The sequence below is a fragment of the Eurytemora carolleeae genome, unplaced genomic scaffold (assembly GCF_000591075.1).
Source record: "Eurytemora carolleeae unplaced genomic scaffold, Eaff_2.0 scaffold180, whole genome shotgun sequence".
Taxonomy (NCBI): domain Eukaryota; kingdom Metazoa; phylum Arthropoda; class Copepoda; order Calanoida; family Temoridae; genus Eurytemora; species Eurytemora carolleeae.
In genome coordinates, this window is record NW_019396212.1 from 96,018 (window position 1) to 109,190 (window position 13,173).

Below are 13,173 nucleotides of genomic sequence, written 5' to 3' on the forward strand. Positions count from 1 at the left end.
AAAAAAATAATTTTTTTTTTGTGTATTTTAGGGGTCATTGGGAGTATATATTTAAAAAATGGGCTATTTATGTCCAACGAGGCCGGAGATAAAAAATCGGAGCCGACGGAGGTCACTTTTCAGAGGTTCCAAGACTCCGGAAAGAGATATCGACAATCTGACTTCATATCCTGCTCCTAACAAATTATATGAGTCTACGTTCAAAAATAGAACCGGCTGCTATTAATATTGAAAGATAAATTACAAAATGTCTTACTTGACACGGGTTCTTTAATTAGGAGTTAGTTTCCAAATCAAATTTCTTTAAATTAAGTGTGTTGACCCGCCTTGAAGAGCCCCTAACCTGTAATAAACCGTCCAGACAGCGTCTAATGAGAGTCCAGAATCCAGGTAGATAGATCCAGCAATAGATTCAAATATATCACCCAGAGCTTTAGGAACCTTAACAATAATTTTTGATGTTTTGGGGGAGAAAATGAAAAATTTGATTTTTTTCTGGCGCTCCGTGCAACTAAGGGAAAANGTTTTTTGTCGAGAAAATAAATATCCCTGTTTTAATTACAATCCGCTTATTTTAAGATCTTCTACATGTGTTTACAGTTATACTGACCTCGATATCCTCCGCCTCCTCATTCTCGTCCTCATCCATCAGATAACAGTCCTCAGACACCTCAAAATATAACAATTTAATTTATTGATCCTTAAATGAGTATTTAAAGGGACTGTTAGCATATTTAAAGGAAGTGTTGGCGTAATTTCAAGTGACCCTCCATGCTAAGATGACAATGCCCAATTCCCAATGGAATAAGACCTTATCTGAGTAAAAATTCAAAATATGAAAAATATTGTCGTTTTTCTAATTTTAAAAGCGACTGTTTAATTCTAATAAATCTCATACATTTTCCCGCAGTAGAAATGCGCAAATTACTTTTGAGGAGAAATCGTAATTAAAAATAATAGTCAGTTTTCAAAATGTTGCACATTGATCTCTAATTCATACGCTATCAGACAAAGCTTAATCACTATTCATATTATTATTATTATTATTATTATTATTATGTTTACTTTGTTTACTACGTATCTAACTATGTATCTAAGATATACTTCGAACTAAAAGTTAAAAATGTTCTAGATAAAATAAGTCAAACATTATTTTGTTACCTTCCAATTATTTTCTGCCTGAATCCTGACAAATCTATCACAAACAACTTGAAGTCCAGGGGACATATGCTTAAAGTATTTATGGAACTGGAACCTAAAACAAATAAAATAAGTATAAACGAAGACCTAAAAAACTCATAAAAGTATTAGTATTTTTATTATTATTAAAGATAACCAGTCTATCTTTGAAACTCCAAGTTATACTTTTTCTTTAAGAATCAACACTTTTCCATTTAATAGCTTCAATACCAAAGAAAACTTTACCAATTAGTTTCCAAAATTCCAATATTAGGAATTTTGGGCTACAATCTTCTATATATATATATCTATATCTATCTATATATAAATTTGGCTTGTCTGTTTGTCTGTTTGTCTGTCTGTTTGTGTCCAATAAACGTCAAAACGGCTGAACCGATCGGGCCCAAATTTTTTGTGGGACATCTAGGGACCCCAGGGATAGTTTATGAATGATCAAAGTTTCAAATATTTGTCTCCATCAAAATTCGATCGTTATTAAATTTTTGAAAATTTTGAAAATCCACGAAATTTTTTTGTGAAAATCCGCTAATTATTTTGTTTTGTTTTACGATATACACAAAGAGAACATGTTCACAATTAATTTAGAAGATGGGCGCGAAGCGCCCTCTCAGGCTAGAAAGAAGGGCGCGAAGCGCCTTGAATTTCTAGTTCAAAGAGAACATGTTCACAATTAATTTAGAAGATGGGCGCGAAGCGCCCACAAAGGCTAGAAAGAAGGGCGCGAAGCGCCTTGAATTTCTAGTACTAGTTATATAAATTTGGCTTGTCTGTCTGTTTATTTGTATCCAATAAACATCAAAACGGCTGAACCGATCGGGCCCAAATTTTTTGTGAGACATCACGTGACCACAGGGAAGGTTTATGAATGATAAAAATTTAAAAAAATGTATTTTAAAGGTTTTTAATTTTGTAAAAAAATTTAAATTCTTGAAAATCCGCGAATTTTTTTTTTAAATCCGCAAATTTTTTTCTTTGTTTTTAAATGTAAACAAAAAGAACATGTTCACAATTTAAATAGAAAATGAGTGCGAAGCGCCCTAAAAGCCTAGTATAGTAAAAATACTTATCGTCGCTATAAATTAGATTAGGTTAAAGGAGTAGTACATGCTATTAACAATTATTTTCCAAAAATTAAACGAAAAAAATGACCCCAAAAAATGCCCTTAACTCAGTTGTTTTTCTTTCTTGATAATTAAAATAAAAACTCTAGAAAAAATTAAACACCGAACAAAAACTCATTATTTATGTTATGTATTACCTGACAGCTAGGCAGGCGAATATTGTATTATTGACAAGAGCAGATCTTAGATCAGTAAGTGCACCAGGAGAGTGTAATCGTGTATCCTTCAAATAAAAAAATGTCAAACAATTTTAAAAGTTATAAAATTTTTTTTCTCGTTTTTCCGGGATCTTTTTGCTGAAAACATTCAGAGATTATGCAGTGATTTTTAATAATCTCTTATCAGTTCTTAAAAGTTAAGGGTTCTGTAAGAAGAGCAAAAAGTTTTGTTTCGCTGGTTATGGTTGATATTTTGCCCTTTGGATACGGATCCAGGAAGTTAAAATATTTTTATTTAACAAATTCTATTCTTTAATTTAAAGTCAGTATCAACGTAAAAACCATATTTGTGTAAAAAAAGAGAAAAAATAATTTTATAAAAGATATTTTTTAATCACCTGGTATAAATGGCGTGTAATCAGATAATCCAGAACAGCATCTCCCAGGAACTCCAACCGCTAGAAAATACACGATGCATATATATAAGTGCTTAATATCTTAGTTTTTTATAATTCAAAATCATCATTAAAATTTGAAAAATTTGACTTGTCACTGTAAGGCATTTATTTTGGGTTTCTGCGGGGCGCAGGCTTTACAAAAATCTAATTTGTTCGATCAAAAAGCTCGATTTTAATTACACTTGCCTAATTTTGACTATTTTTAAAAATCTATTAGTTCCTTCATTCAACCTTAAAATCAAATCCGACCTTCAGGGACTCCGTCTTCTAAGTTATGTCTCTAAATGACTTAGCTATATCAACATGAAACAAGGCTCTAAAGCTTGTAAGAGAATGACAACATTCTTTGTGTTAATGAATTTTTTATAAGTATCTCTTTGGTTTTAAAAGTTAAAAATATATCTCAAATTTAATGTTTTGAATCAAGTAGAAGTATCCCTGATTCACAGCGACACCCTTTAAACCTTCAAATAGGGAGTCCACTGCACTAAAAACAAGGCCTATACCTGATAGCAGTCGGTCAGCCTGTTTGGATAATAAGAAGCATGACTGAAGGCTTGAAGAAGATAACTTTTATCCTTCCAGACATATCCTATCATATGCTCGAACTTGTTGTATCCGTCCAGGAGGTAGTTTAGCTCTTTCTCTGGGTTCGGGCTCCAGGGGTTTCTCAGCAGTGGGGAGGGGGGAGGAACTAGTTCGCCAGGGGCGTCTATATTTCCTAAAATATTAATAAATGGTTAATTCTAAACCCGCTTAGCATGGCGACAAATCTGGGGTCATCTCCTTGCTTGTCCGTGCAACAGAAATCCACAAAGAACAGTTTTTGATATTTTTTATGGCTAAGGTTTGTAAATCCTTTATGGGTAAGAAATGACAGGAAAACTAATTACAAAATATATGTAACTGGCTGCAGTGCCAGGGTGGAATTGAAACAAAAAAATCGATTTTTGAACAAAATAAAAATTGAATTTAAGAAAAAATTTCGAATTTTGAATAAAAAATCGATGTTTTAAAGCCTATGTTACCCCCAAATATATTTATAAGAGCTACAGGCTAGGGGCCGTGCAATGCAGCCACATGACCAATTATATTTAAGTACATTTTTATGAAGGGGGGGGAGGGGCCAAAAATCTTTTCTAGGAAATAACCTATGAGAAAAGAGCTTTATTATATATATAAATTTCCAATTACCTGGAAGCACCTTGATCTGTAGCCAGGTCATTAATAATAATGCCCCTCTTGGTCCACAGGATATTAAATAAGCACCTACACAAAATATTAAACATAAATACTTCAGGCCTGAAAGGGAACCAAATGTAAAACCCTTAGCACTTAGCAATCCAGCTTTGCCTGGAGTTTTCTATAAATATCAACCCAATTAGCTTGGAACTTTATAATCAGACTAAGAACATTCCTGTGATTGTGCCAAATTCCCCCATCAGAATTTTAGGACAATCAGTCAAGAAGTTCATGAGTTATGATCGGACATCAAAACAGACAAACAAAGATTACTACTTTACATTTATAATTACCAAGCAACAAGATTGTTTGGTGGATTATCTATAAACTTTTGGGGGATTTTTGGGGCCTAAAACAAACATTAAAGCTTACAAATTTATCAACTTATTTTTTTATCTAATACCTTCTGGTTTCTACAAATGTTTTAATAATTCTTTTACTTTGATAACAGATTTTTGTTTCTTACTAACCTATTAAAGCTTCTACACAATCTGCTATTGATTTATCAGGTATAGAATGCTGTGTTAGTAGATTGTAAGGTATAAACGATGGTAAATCTTGGATCCTATCTTCTTCAACAAAACTTTTCTCAACCCTCTCCCTAAATCAAAGCAAGATTATTTTGTGGTAGAAAATATTCACTATTCAGTCATGTGTACATAGCGGCAAATAGGTATCTGTACTTGTTTTCAGACTGTACTTCATAAATTCCGTTTAAAAATTTCGTCATGGAGATTTCTGTACTTTCTGTTTTGTCTGTTTTTAAATATTGCTTCTAATATACTAAAATATTATTGATGTACTTTCATGTTCACGGGACCAATAAAACTGTGGATAAGGAAGATGACATTAAAGCAATTATGTGTGTATTTTATGTTGTTATGTAAAGTAAATAGTTGTACCAGTAATTGTGTTTCATGTTTATTGGACTTTTCAAAATCTTACGAGTCGTCTTCTAATCCCTGGTCCGACTGTACTATTGTACTGTACCTGAGTATTTGACAAATCTCTAGGCTGGACATTTTTTCTATCCCGGGCAGTTCCGCCATATTCCAATGACTGGCCGGTACACCGGATTCTATCAGAGCTTTCTCAAGTTCCCTGCAGTACGGTACATGATATGAAATGATGATACAAACAAAAAATTACTCCAAAAATTTAGAGGGTTGAAAAATATTATTTTTTACTTTTAAAATATATTTTCGTATTTTTAGGTAATTTTAAGGTAAAACGGTTAAGCCAAAATTTAAAATTTTTCACATTGTCATTTTCTCTTTTTTACCAAAGGTACTCAATTTGCCTAAAAATACGTGAGCACAATTTTTTTCTCGATATAAAGTTGTCAATTCTGTAAAGATAAAGAATATTTACCGTGGTACATGGTAACAAGGTGGTAGCCAGTTATCATGGGGTTCAAACTTAGTGGCAATCATGAACTCTCCTAGACCTCTAAACATTTATCAAAATTAACTTTATTTTAGATTCACTCTTTTTTGTGGTAATCAATGTAATTTTTGACGGTTCTGTTAAGGATTTTATTTAATGAACGCCAAAAAAGACTAAACTTATCGGGACAAATTTTGAGAGGTAACTTTGACCCCATGGAAGGTTTTTGGCCCGTCAAAATTTTAACAATTTACTTTACAAACGCTCAAAAAATTTAGAAGTGAAAATAGTTCATACCTTGCTCTGCCTAGCTGGTAGAGGTTTAGATTGGAAACCTGTTTTGATCTTAGATGAGAGAGTTTACCCTCATGAATAAACGGATACTGGCAGTACAGATAACTTGTAATTGCATACTTCAAGAACGAATCTCCGATTGTCTCTAATCTTTCCAAGTTGATCGCGTCGTTCGAGTTGGACATTGTGAGGGCTTGAAGGATGAGGGAGGGAGATGGTCCAGGATGATCGGAGAGCTCCGGTTGATAATCAAATTTTACATCGGTCTGATCAACATCGGGCCAAGGAATTATTCCAGGTTCCTCCATTGGGATTGGTTTTAAGATCGACAGATCCGGACACAAACCAAGGTTGGATAGAACTGTATCAAGGTCTGTTTGATGACTGAGCTGGGGTTTGACCGGAGTATATTCAGGATCAGGTTCAAACACTTCAGGTTTCACCTCATCTGACTGTTTTATCAATCTCACGGGTGCGCTATCTTCTATGATCTCAATTTTAATCTCAGGTTTATCAATCTCTCCTAGGTTTTCCACCTCTAGGAGAAGGTTGGGATCCCACTCCTGATCCTGAACCATACTTGTCTCCTGGTCCCTGTCCTTGGCCTGTCTCTCCTCCCTTGCAGCAACATCAGACTCCTCCTCTATAGTCTCAGCAACATTCTCACCGTGGAACTCTATCCTGGCTCTCCCTGGTTTCTCAGACTCAGAATCTGAAATCTCTTCCTCCCAGTCCTCCTCGGAGTCGGAGCAACTGAACCCCTCCAGATCGTCCATTAACCCAGCCATATTGTTTCCTGTGAAGCAGGTGGGACTACCCACACGAAAATTTTTCGTCTCAATCCCAGTTCCCCAATCTTTGCTCCCCTCAGCCTGAGGTTTAGTTTTAATGCTTGGTATAAATGTGAGATTGTCCGGTAGTTCTATTCCTGCTAGAGCCAGTTCATCATCACTACCTCCTTCATCCTCATCATCAGCTCCCCAGTCCGAACCCTGGTTTGCCATATCATTGTTCCAAGTTCCAATCTCTAGTTTCTTTCTCCGGTTCAACTTCTCCTCCGCTGCCAGTTTACTTAACAGCCTGTCAGCCATCTTCCCCATATCACCTTCCTCCTCCCACACTCCGATCATCTCCTCTTCCTCAAACCCATCCTTAGATAAGCTACTATTCCGGGACAGTCTTATTTTCTCGATTTCCTCGCTTGAAGATTTCTCGTCGGACGGAGAAATTTTACTCTCAGACCTAGTATTTTTTACAACATCTGCCAAAGTCCAACCAAAGTTGAGCGGAGGCCAGGTGAAGGTGTCGGGTAGAGTTTGTACTCCGAACTTCATCTCTACTGAGACAGCATGACGAATCTGATCTGCTATAAGAAGACCGTTGAGTCTGTACATTGCACAAGGTAGAGCTACGGTCTGTCTCCAGAGACTGGCGGAGAAAGGATGAATAGCGCAGAGTTCAGGAACCAGTATCTGTTTCTGATCTAAGTTTTCTCTCTTGTTCTTCTTTGTCTCATCGCTAGAGGTCGGAAGTGCTATCCCCTTCCTATTCACGTATCTAGGAGTCAGGAAGTTTAATCGAGCTGAAGTATGATCTACATCAAGCAAAGGTTGGGACAAATTCTGGATATTTATTTCATATTTGGTCCCGTAATATTTCTCAAAGGTTTCAAACCCTTGTCCAGGAAAGTCCGAGGTGGGGTTGAGATGCTCACACACCTCAGCAACATAGAAATACTGAGGTTGATCCTGGTTTCTATACCAAGGCATTATCACGGAGTCATTGTAACTCTCAATCTCAAACTTAAACTCTCTCCGCTCTTCATCCCCTAGAGACCGCAAGCGTTTTGTAGAAAGATATTGAATGACATCCAAAAACTCCCAATCTATTCTCAGGTCTCCATTCTTCTGAGACAACGGGACAAACACGGCACAGTTGTGTTCCTCCTCACAGTTAAACACCATGGGATACTTCTCCAGTCGGAGAACTGAGTAGAAGGTAAACACATGGTAGGTGAAAACCTTCTTTAACTCGATGGTGTTGAGGTGTATCCCCTGCTGAACCAGGACAAGGTTGACCAGCACCTCCCCCGACCTGGTGTAGATAGGGAAGGATGGTATGACCGGCATATTATTGGGCAGAAGAATTCCAAACAGCTGATCGGAGTCCGCAGGATCGTAGATTTTCCGACCTCGGGTGTTTTGTTCCTCCGGAATAGGGCAGGTCAGGTGCATACGCATTGCGTAGAGGTTGTAGTTTGCGTAGGACGGTACAGATATATTGGAGTAACGATCCCTGTAATAATAAATTTTCAAATAAAGGGTTACCCACAGTGAATACAACTGTAAGAACGACCTAAAATCGTTAAAAAAGTACGATTTTAAGATTAAATTAAATCTCCTGCATCAAATATAATCTTTATATCGGCTTACTTAATAAATGGATAAAGAAAGTAACAACATATTTTGCATATACGGATAGTTATATATATATAATGAAACAGACTGTAAAATTTTGAGCAGTCGTCTCTGAAGTCTCCAATTTTGTGGATAACCCTGTATAAAATTAATTTATTTGCAAAAATCTCGTAAAAATTTATGAGTTATATATTTTTAAGAATACAATCTTAGTCCCAAACGATATTTTTTATTATAAATCTTAGAAAAAATATTTTATTTTAAATTTTTACTAAATTAATCTACACAGATCAACCCAAGGATTTTTTTTGGTTTAGAGGAATACGTGATCATAAAGCAAATATAAACCCCTGAACAAGTAGTTAAATACTAACCTAAGTAAAGTGTCTTCCTCTGTACTGTAATATTTCAGATTTGGAAACTTTTCTCGTAATTCTAGACCTAGTTTTCGATCAAGTTCCACTTCAGGGCTTTCTGAGGAATCCATTTTCATTTCATGCTCCTCGATTGGATCAGAGGGGTCTAGGACTCCTTCTTTATATTCGAAATTTGTATCACATTTTTTCTCCGGTTCTTCTGGTTTTAAGGACAAGGTTTTTAGAGATAGCGAAGTTTCATCAATATTGACTGTATCAGCTGATTTTGTGTTGTTTACTTTACTTATAGTAGTTTTCCGTCCGTTAGTCAGGCAAGGAGCTACCCGCTTGTAATAATATTGTCGTCTTTTTGTTGTTCCAGGCCGCATTGTTTCATCTTGTATCTGGGATACAGGCCGCATTGTTTCATCTTGTATCTGGGATACAGGACGCAATGTTTCATCTTGTATCTGTGATACAGGACGCATTGTTTCATCTTGTATCTGGGATACAGGTTGTGTATTCTCCTCTTGGATCTTGGATATGGGATCAATTTTCTTGTCTAGTATCTGGGATACAGGGCGCACTGCGTTTAGAATACTTTCTTTCCCTAGAATATGTTACAAATAAGACTTGCTGTAATCAACTTTTATCTGCTAAATGCATTTTATTCACCAACGATGTTTTATTCTTATTTCCATGATCAGCCATCATCACGATGTTACCCTTTTAAACTTTATCTAAGATTAAAAAAATAAAAACATTTTCGTTTTTCTTTCTTTATGGTCCGGGTTTTAATGAAAACGAATCGCAAATAGCAAAATACATCAGGCGATAAAGAAAAATTGTTTGTTCCATTATGGTTAAGAAAATGGACGATATCTCCCTCACATTCACAAAGATAAAGTTTAAGTTATAAGGTCGCGCATTCTTACATTAGGATAGCTTCAACTTACATTGGAACTCACTAACTATCAAGCATAAAGAAAGAAAGGGCAAAAAAAGAAAAAATTAAATTTAGATATAAAATGTAAAATAGCGAGGAAAACTACGAAGAAAACAACTTTTCAAACTAAACGTAATAAATGTGCTTTGTTGTTAAGAAAGAAGTCCGAAAAAAAATCTGGATAATTTTACCTAAGGGCATGAGATTATCATCTAGTTCTTTAATCTGATGGAGTTGAACGCTCGCCTAAACAAACAAGAACATTTAACAAACCTATTTAAAATTATTTCAAACTGGTTTAACACAGGATTTACAACACAAAATATTAATTTTGACCTTTGATAACACAAGGGTTCATCTAAGCTTAAATTGTACAGTGTACAATACCCATTAAACCCAATAAATGCCAGTTTTAACAACTATAACATCTATATATAAATTTGGCTTTTCTGGCTCGGCTGATATTTTTGTTACGACTCAAATAACTCGAAAGAAAAGGTAAAACAATCATTTTGCCTCAAAATTCTTTCGATTTAAGTTTTTTCTTGAAAATCCACAAATAGAAGAAGTAAAATCTGCAAAGATTTTGTTCTTTTTTGTTTCTAAAGGTACAAAATCCAAGAAAGAAAAGGCTAATATAAATACTCGAAAGATGCGCACTGTAAACAACCTATTTAGATAAAAGTTAACCTGGTAGGCTGCAGCTCGACGTGCTAGAGACGGTGAAGGCATACAACAGCCGACCACAAGCTCCTTCAGGGGGGAGTTGATGGGTAGGAACAGTACACAGTAGAACTTATCCTCGGGGGTTCTAAATACGCAAAGCTAAAATATGTTTTCCTTTTGTGTATACTGTATACACTTAACAGTGTACAATACAAATAGAATTATTCGAAGATTTATCAAATTGACCTTTAATCCCCCCCCCAAAAAAATAGATTGTAACCATCATTTTTTTAGTTTTGTTTGATTCAAATCACTAAAATTATAAAAAAAAGTCTTAAAAATCAACATGAAAAAGTCATTACAACCTAGTTTACCTTTGAACTGTCCATGTAGGTGTGAGCCTGGTAAAAGTATCTGACGGTAGTTTAGCACAGTATCTATTAAGGATCAGGATACTACTGTTTAAACTCAAGGGTGGAGCACTGGGATGAATACCCTGGGGCAGAGCAACAGTGTGTTGGCCAGGGGGCGGAGAAGTAGTTTGAGATTTACTATCCGAGGGCAGTCTTAGACAACTTGTACTGGGGTTGGTGATGACAACAGGTTCAGTCTGACAAGAATAAGTTTCAGTCTTTTTAGTTTCACTAGATTCAATACATTTACTACAATCAGGTTGAACAGCACTTGGTTCTTCCTCTCCAGGTGTAAGTGGAGGGATTACATTAGCTTCGGGAGTAGGTTGGAGGGTAGGTACAGCTCCAGTTATAGATTGGAGGGTTGGTTCAGCTCCGGGATTAGATTGGAGGGTGGATACAGCTCCAGGTGAAGATAGTAGACTTGGTTCAACTCCAGGAAGAGTTGGTTTAGAAGGATAAAGGGGAAGAAGATTTATATACTTATCAGCCACTAGAGAAAACAGTTCACAATATTTGTATCCTGTACAATTTTTAAAATGAAAAGAAATATTAAAGATGATCAGACGCAAAGTTCTCTTGGAATAAACTGAAAAGATAGAGAAGAAAATATCTAGAAAAAGGCTAATGTCTCTAGATATATATTAGCAACATTTATCATTTATAAAACTTTTTTTGCCAAAAAGAACGCTTTTCTTAAAAATTTGCTTATCATGCTTTTTTTTTAATGAGGATTTAAAAATTAAATCACACATTGAGGACGCAAAATAGGACAAAAATGATGAGGCCGAATTGAGGACGCACAAAAGTATGTCAAGCTTGATATATTTGGATTTATAAAATAAGTGAATATTTTCCTATATCGTCTTCTACATCAGCTGCCTTGTTAGTACAGTTGTCTAGTATCTGGGTTTCTAGACTCTTGAAGCTGGTTAGCTCAGCACGGAGTTCATCTAGTCTACTCTCCTCACACAAGTAGACAAGGGACCCGTACACACTCTTACATTTTACCTACAATCAATAAATCAATCACTCAATCAATCAATCAGTAGGATAAAATCCCATTATTCTGCCTCACAACACAACCATAAAAAATCAAATGTCAACAAATTGAGAAGAAAGATTTTCACAAAAATTAGGAAGGCAATTAAAAAAAAAGTTTAAATTTTCTTCCTTAAAAAGAAAGAAACTTGTTCTCTGTTCCTACAGCATGGACAGGATGGAGGATCTTTTTTAATTGTCAAATTATATATCAGCAGGAAAACTGGTGAGGAGGAGGACAGAAATATCATTTTTTTATCCTTACCTTTGTATAGATATATCTACTGAATGTGGCTGGAGCATCGAACATTATTACAAGATTACACTTCACAAAATCTATTCCCTCCTCTGTACAAATACAGTCTTATTAAGCAAATAATTCGGAGATATAAATAGTTAACAACAAATTTTTAAATTTTTTTTATCAGAATCAAAAAATTCATTAAATAAGTTTTAATATTTAATCGAAGATTAGATAAAGTTTACTTGATGTTTGCTCTTAGGGTTGGAAATCATGACTAGGGAGAAGGAGGTTCAACTAGCCGAAATAATGATAAGTTTTTATGACAGTATTAAGTGAATCTCGGATCAGAAAATTAGCTCTCTAAAGCTTAATGGTTAATACGATTAATAAAGAATCTGAGCAGAGACGACTGTACGGAATTATAATGTATTTCTTCCTAATATTTATGGTTTCCTGTAAACTTGCTTCGTTTTTTTATCAAATCTTTAATTAAGTCATTCAACAACTTTATTCAAGGAGAAGACAAAATTTAACTGTAAGGAATCTTAATATTTAAGAAGTTTCTGGTCGTCTTTACAGTCTCATATTTTGTGGGTAACCCTGTAATTTTTCTCCCGATGTTCATAAACTAGACGACTCAGTAATTTATCTGAATATTTTTGTGAAATGATAAATTCAGTTTAGTTTTCAACAAATATTAATATCCTCGTTTTCTTGTGAAAAGAATGGATTTGCCTGGGAATACAAACTATTTATCAACCAGACATAAATACAATATATACAATATATCCAGGGATATACAGGATGTAGTAGGTAGGTTTTCCCCCCCAGGGGACTGATTTTTAATTATCAAACCTATATTTTTGGGGGAATGATTTTCAAAGAAATTATACACCATTGTGATTTCACGAAATGAGAGGAGGGGGGAGGGGTGATTTTATCTAAAATTATCAAAGCAGAAAATATTTATGTTTTTAATAACTCACCTTGGATCAGAATATACTGTATCACTGACAGAGTACTGCGGACAAATAAAAGAAAACTTCTCAATACTTCGAGATAAATCCTATATATATATAATATTACATTTATCAATAAAAATAATAATGTAACAGATGAGAGAAATCAAGTAAACAACAGTTGTTTTTTGATCAATGTGTCCCCACCCTTTGTGTAATGAGACGCAAGTCTTACCGGAAAGGGGGGACCGATGCCTCCCCCCCCCCCCCCC

The 13,173-nt window shown here is 35.1% G+C and overlaps 1 protein-coding gene across 1 annotated transcript in view; it reads right to left on the reverse strand.

Moving 5' to 3' along the window:
• LOC111698291 (endoribonuclease Dcr-1) overlaps positions 1 to 13,173 on the reverse strand; it is a 21,478-nt gene that overhangs the window by 1,262 nt on the left and 7,043 nt on the right. Inside the window, exons 10-27 of the mRNA XM_023468585.1 lie at positions 12,929 to 13,008; positions 11,964 to 12,061; positions 11,515 to 11,668; positions 10,619 to 11,150; positions 10,269 to 10,389; positions 9,770 to 9,824; positions 8,651 to 9,242; positions 5,863 to 8,154; positions 5,551 to 5,628; positions 5,170 to 5,280; positions 4,650 to 4,780; positions 4,132 to 4,206; positions 3,444 to 3,658; positions 2,878 to 2,937; positions 2,459 to 2,544; positions 1,162 to 1,255; positions 611 to 670; positions 344 to 441 (exon numbers count right to left, since the gene is read on the reverse strand). Coding sequence (XP_023324353.1) covers positions 344 to 441; positions 611 to 670; positions 1,162 to 1,255; positions 2,459 to 2,544; positions 2,878 to 2,937; positions 3,444 to 3,658; positions 4,132 to 4,206; positions 4,650 to 4,780; positions 5,170 to 5,280; positions 5,551 to 5,628; positions 5,863 to 8,154; positions 8,651 to 9,242; positions 9,770 to 9,824; positions 10,269 to 10,389; positions 10,619 to 11,150; positions 11,515 to 11,668; positions 11,964 to 12,061; positions 12,929 to 13,008 — 4,932 coding nt within the window. The remainder of the gene's footprint in view (positions 1 to 343; positions 442 to 610; positions 671 to 1,161; positions 1,256 to 2,458; positions 2,545 to 2,877; positions 2,938 to 3,443; positions 3,659 to 4,131; positions 4,207 to 4,649; positions 4,781 to 5,169; positions 5,281 to 5,550; positions 5,629 to 5,862; positions 8,155 to 8,650; positions 9,243 to 9,769; positions 9,825 to 10,268; positions 10,390 to 10,618; positions 11,151 to 11,514; positions 11,669 to 11,963; positions 12,062 to 12,928; positions 13,009 to 13,173) is intronic.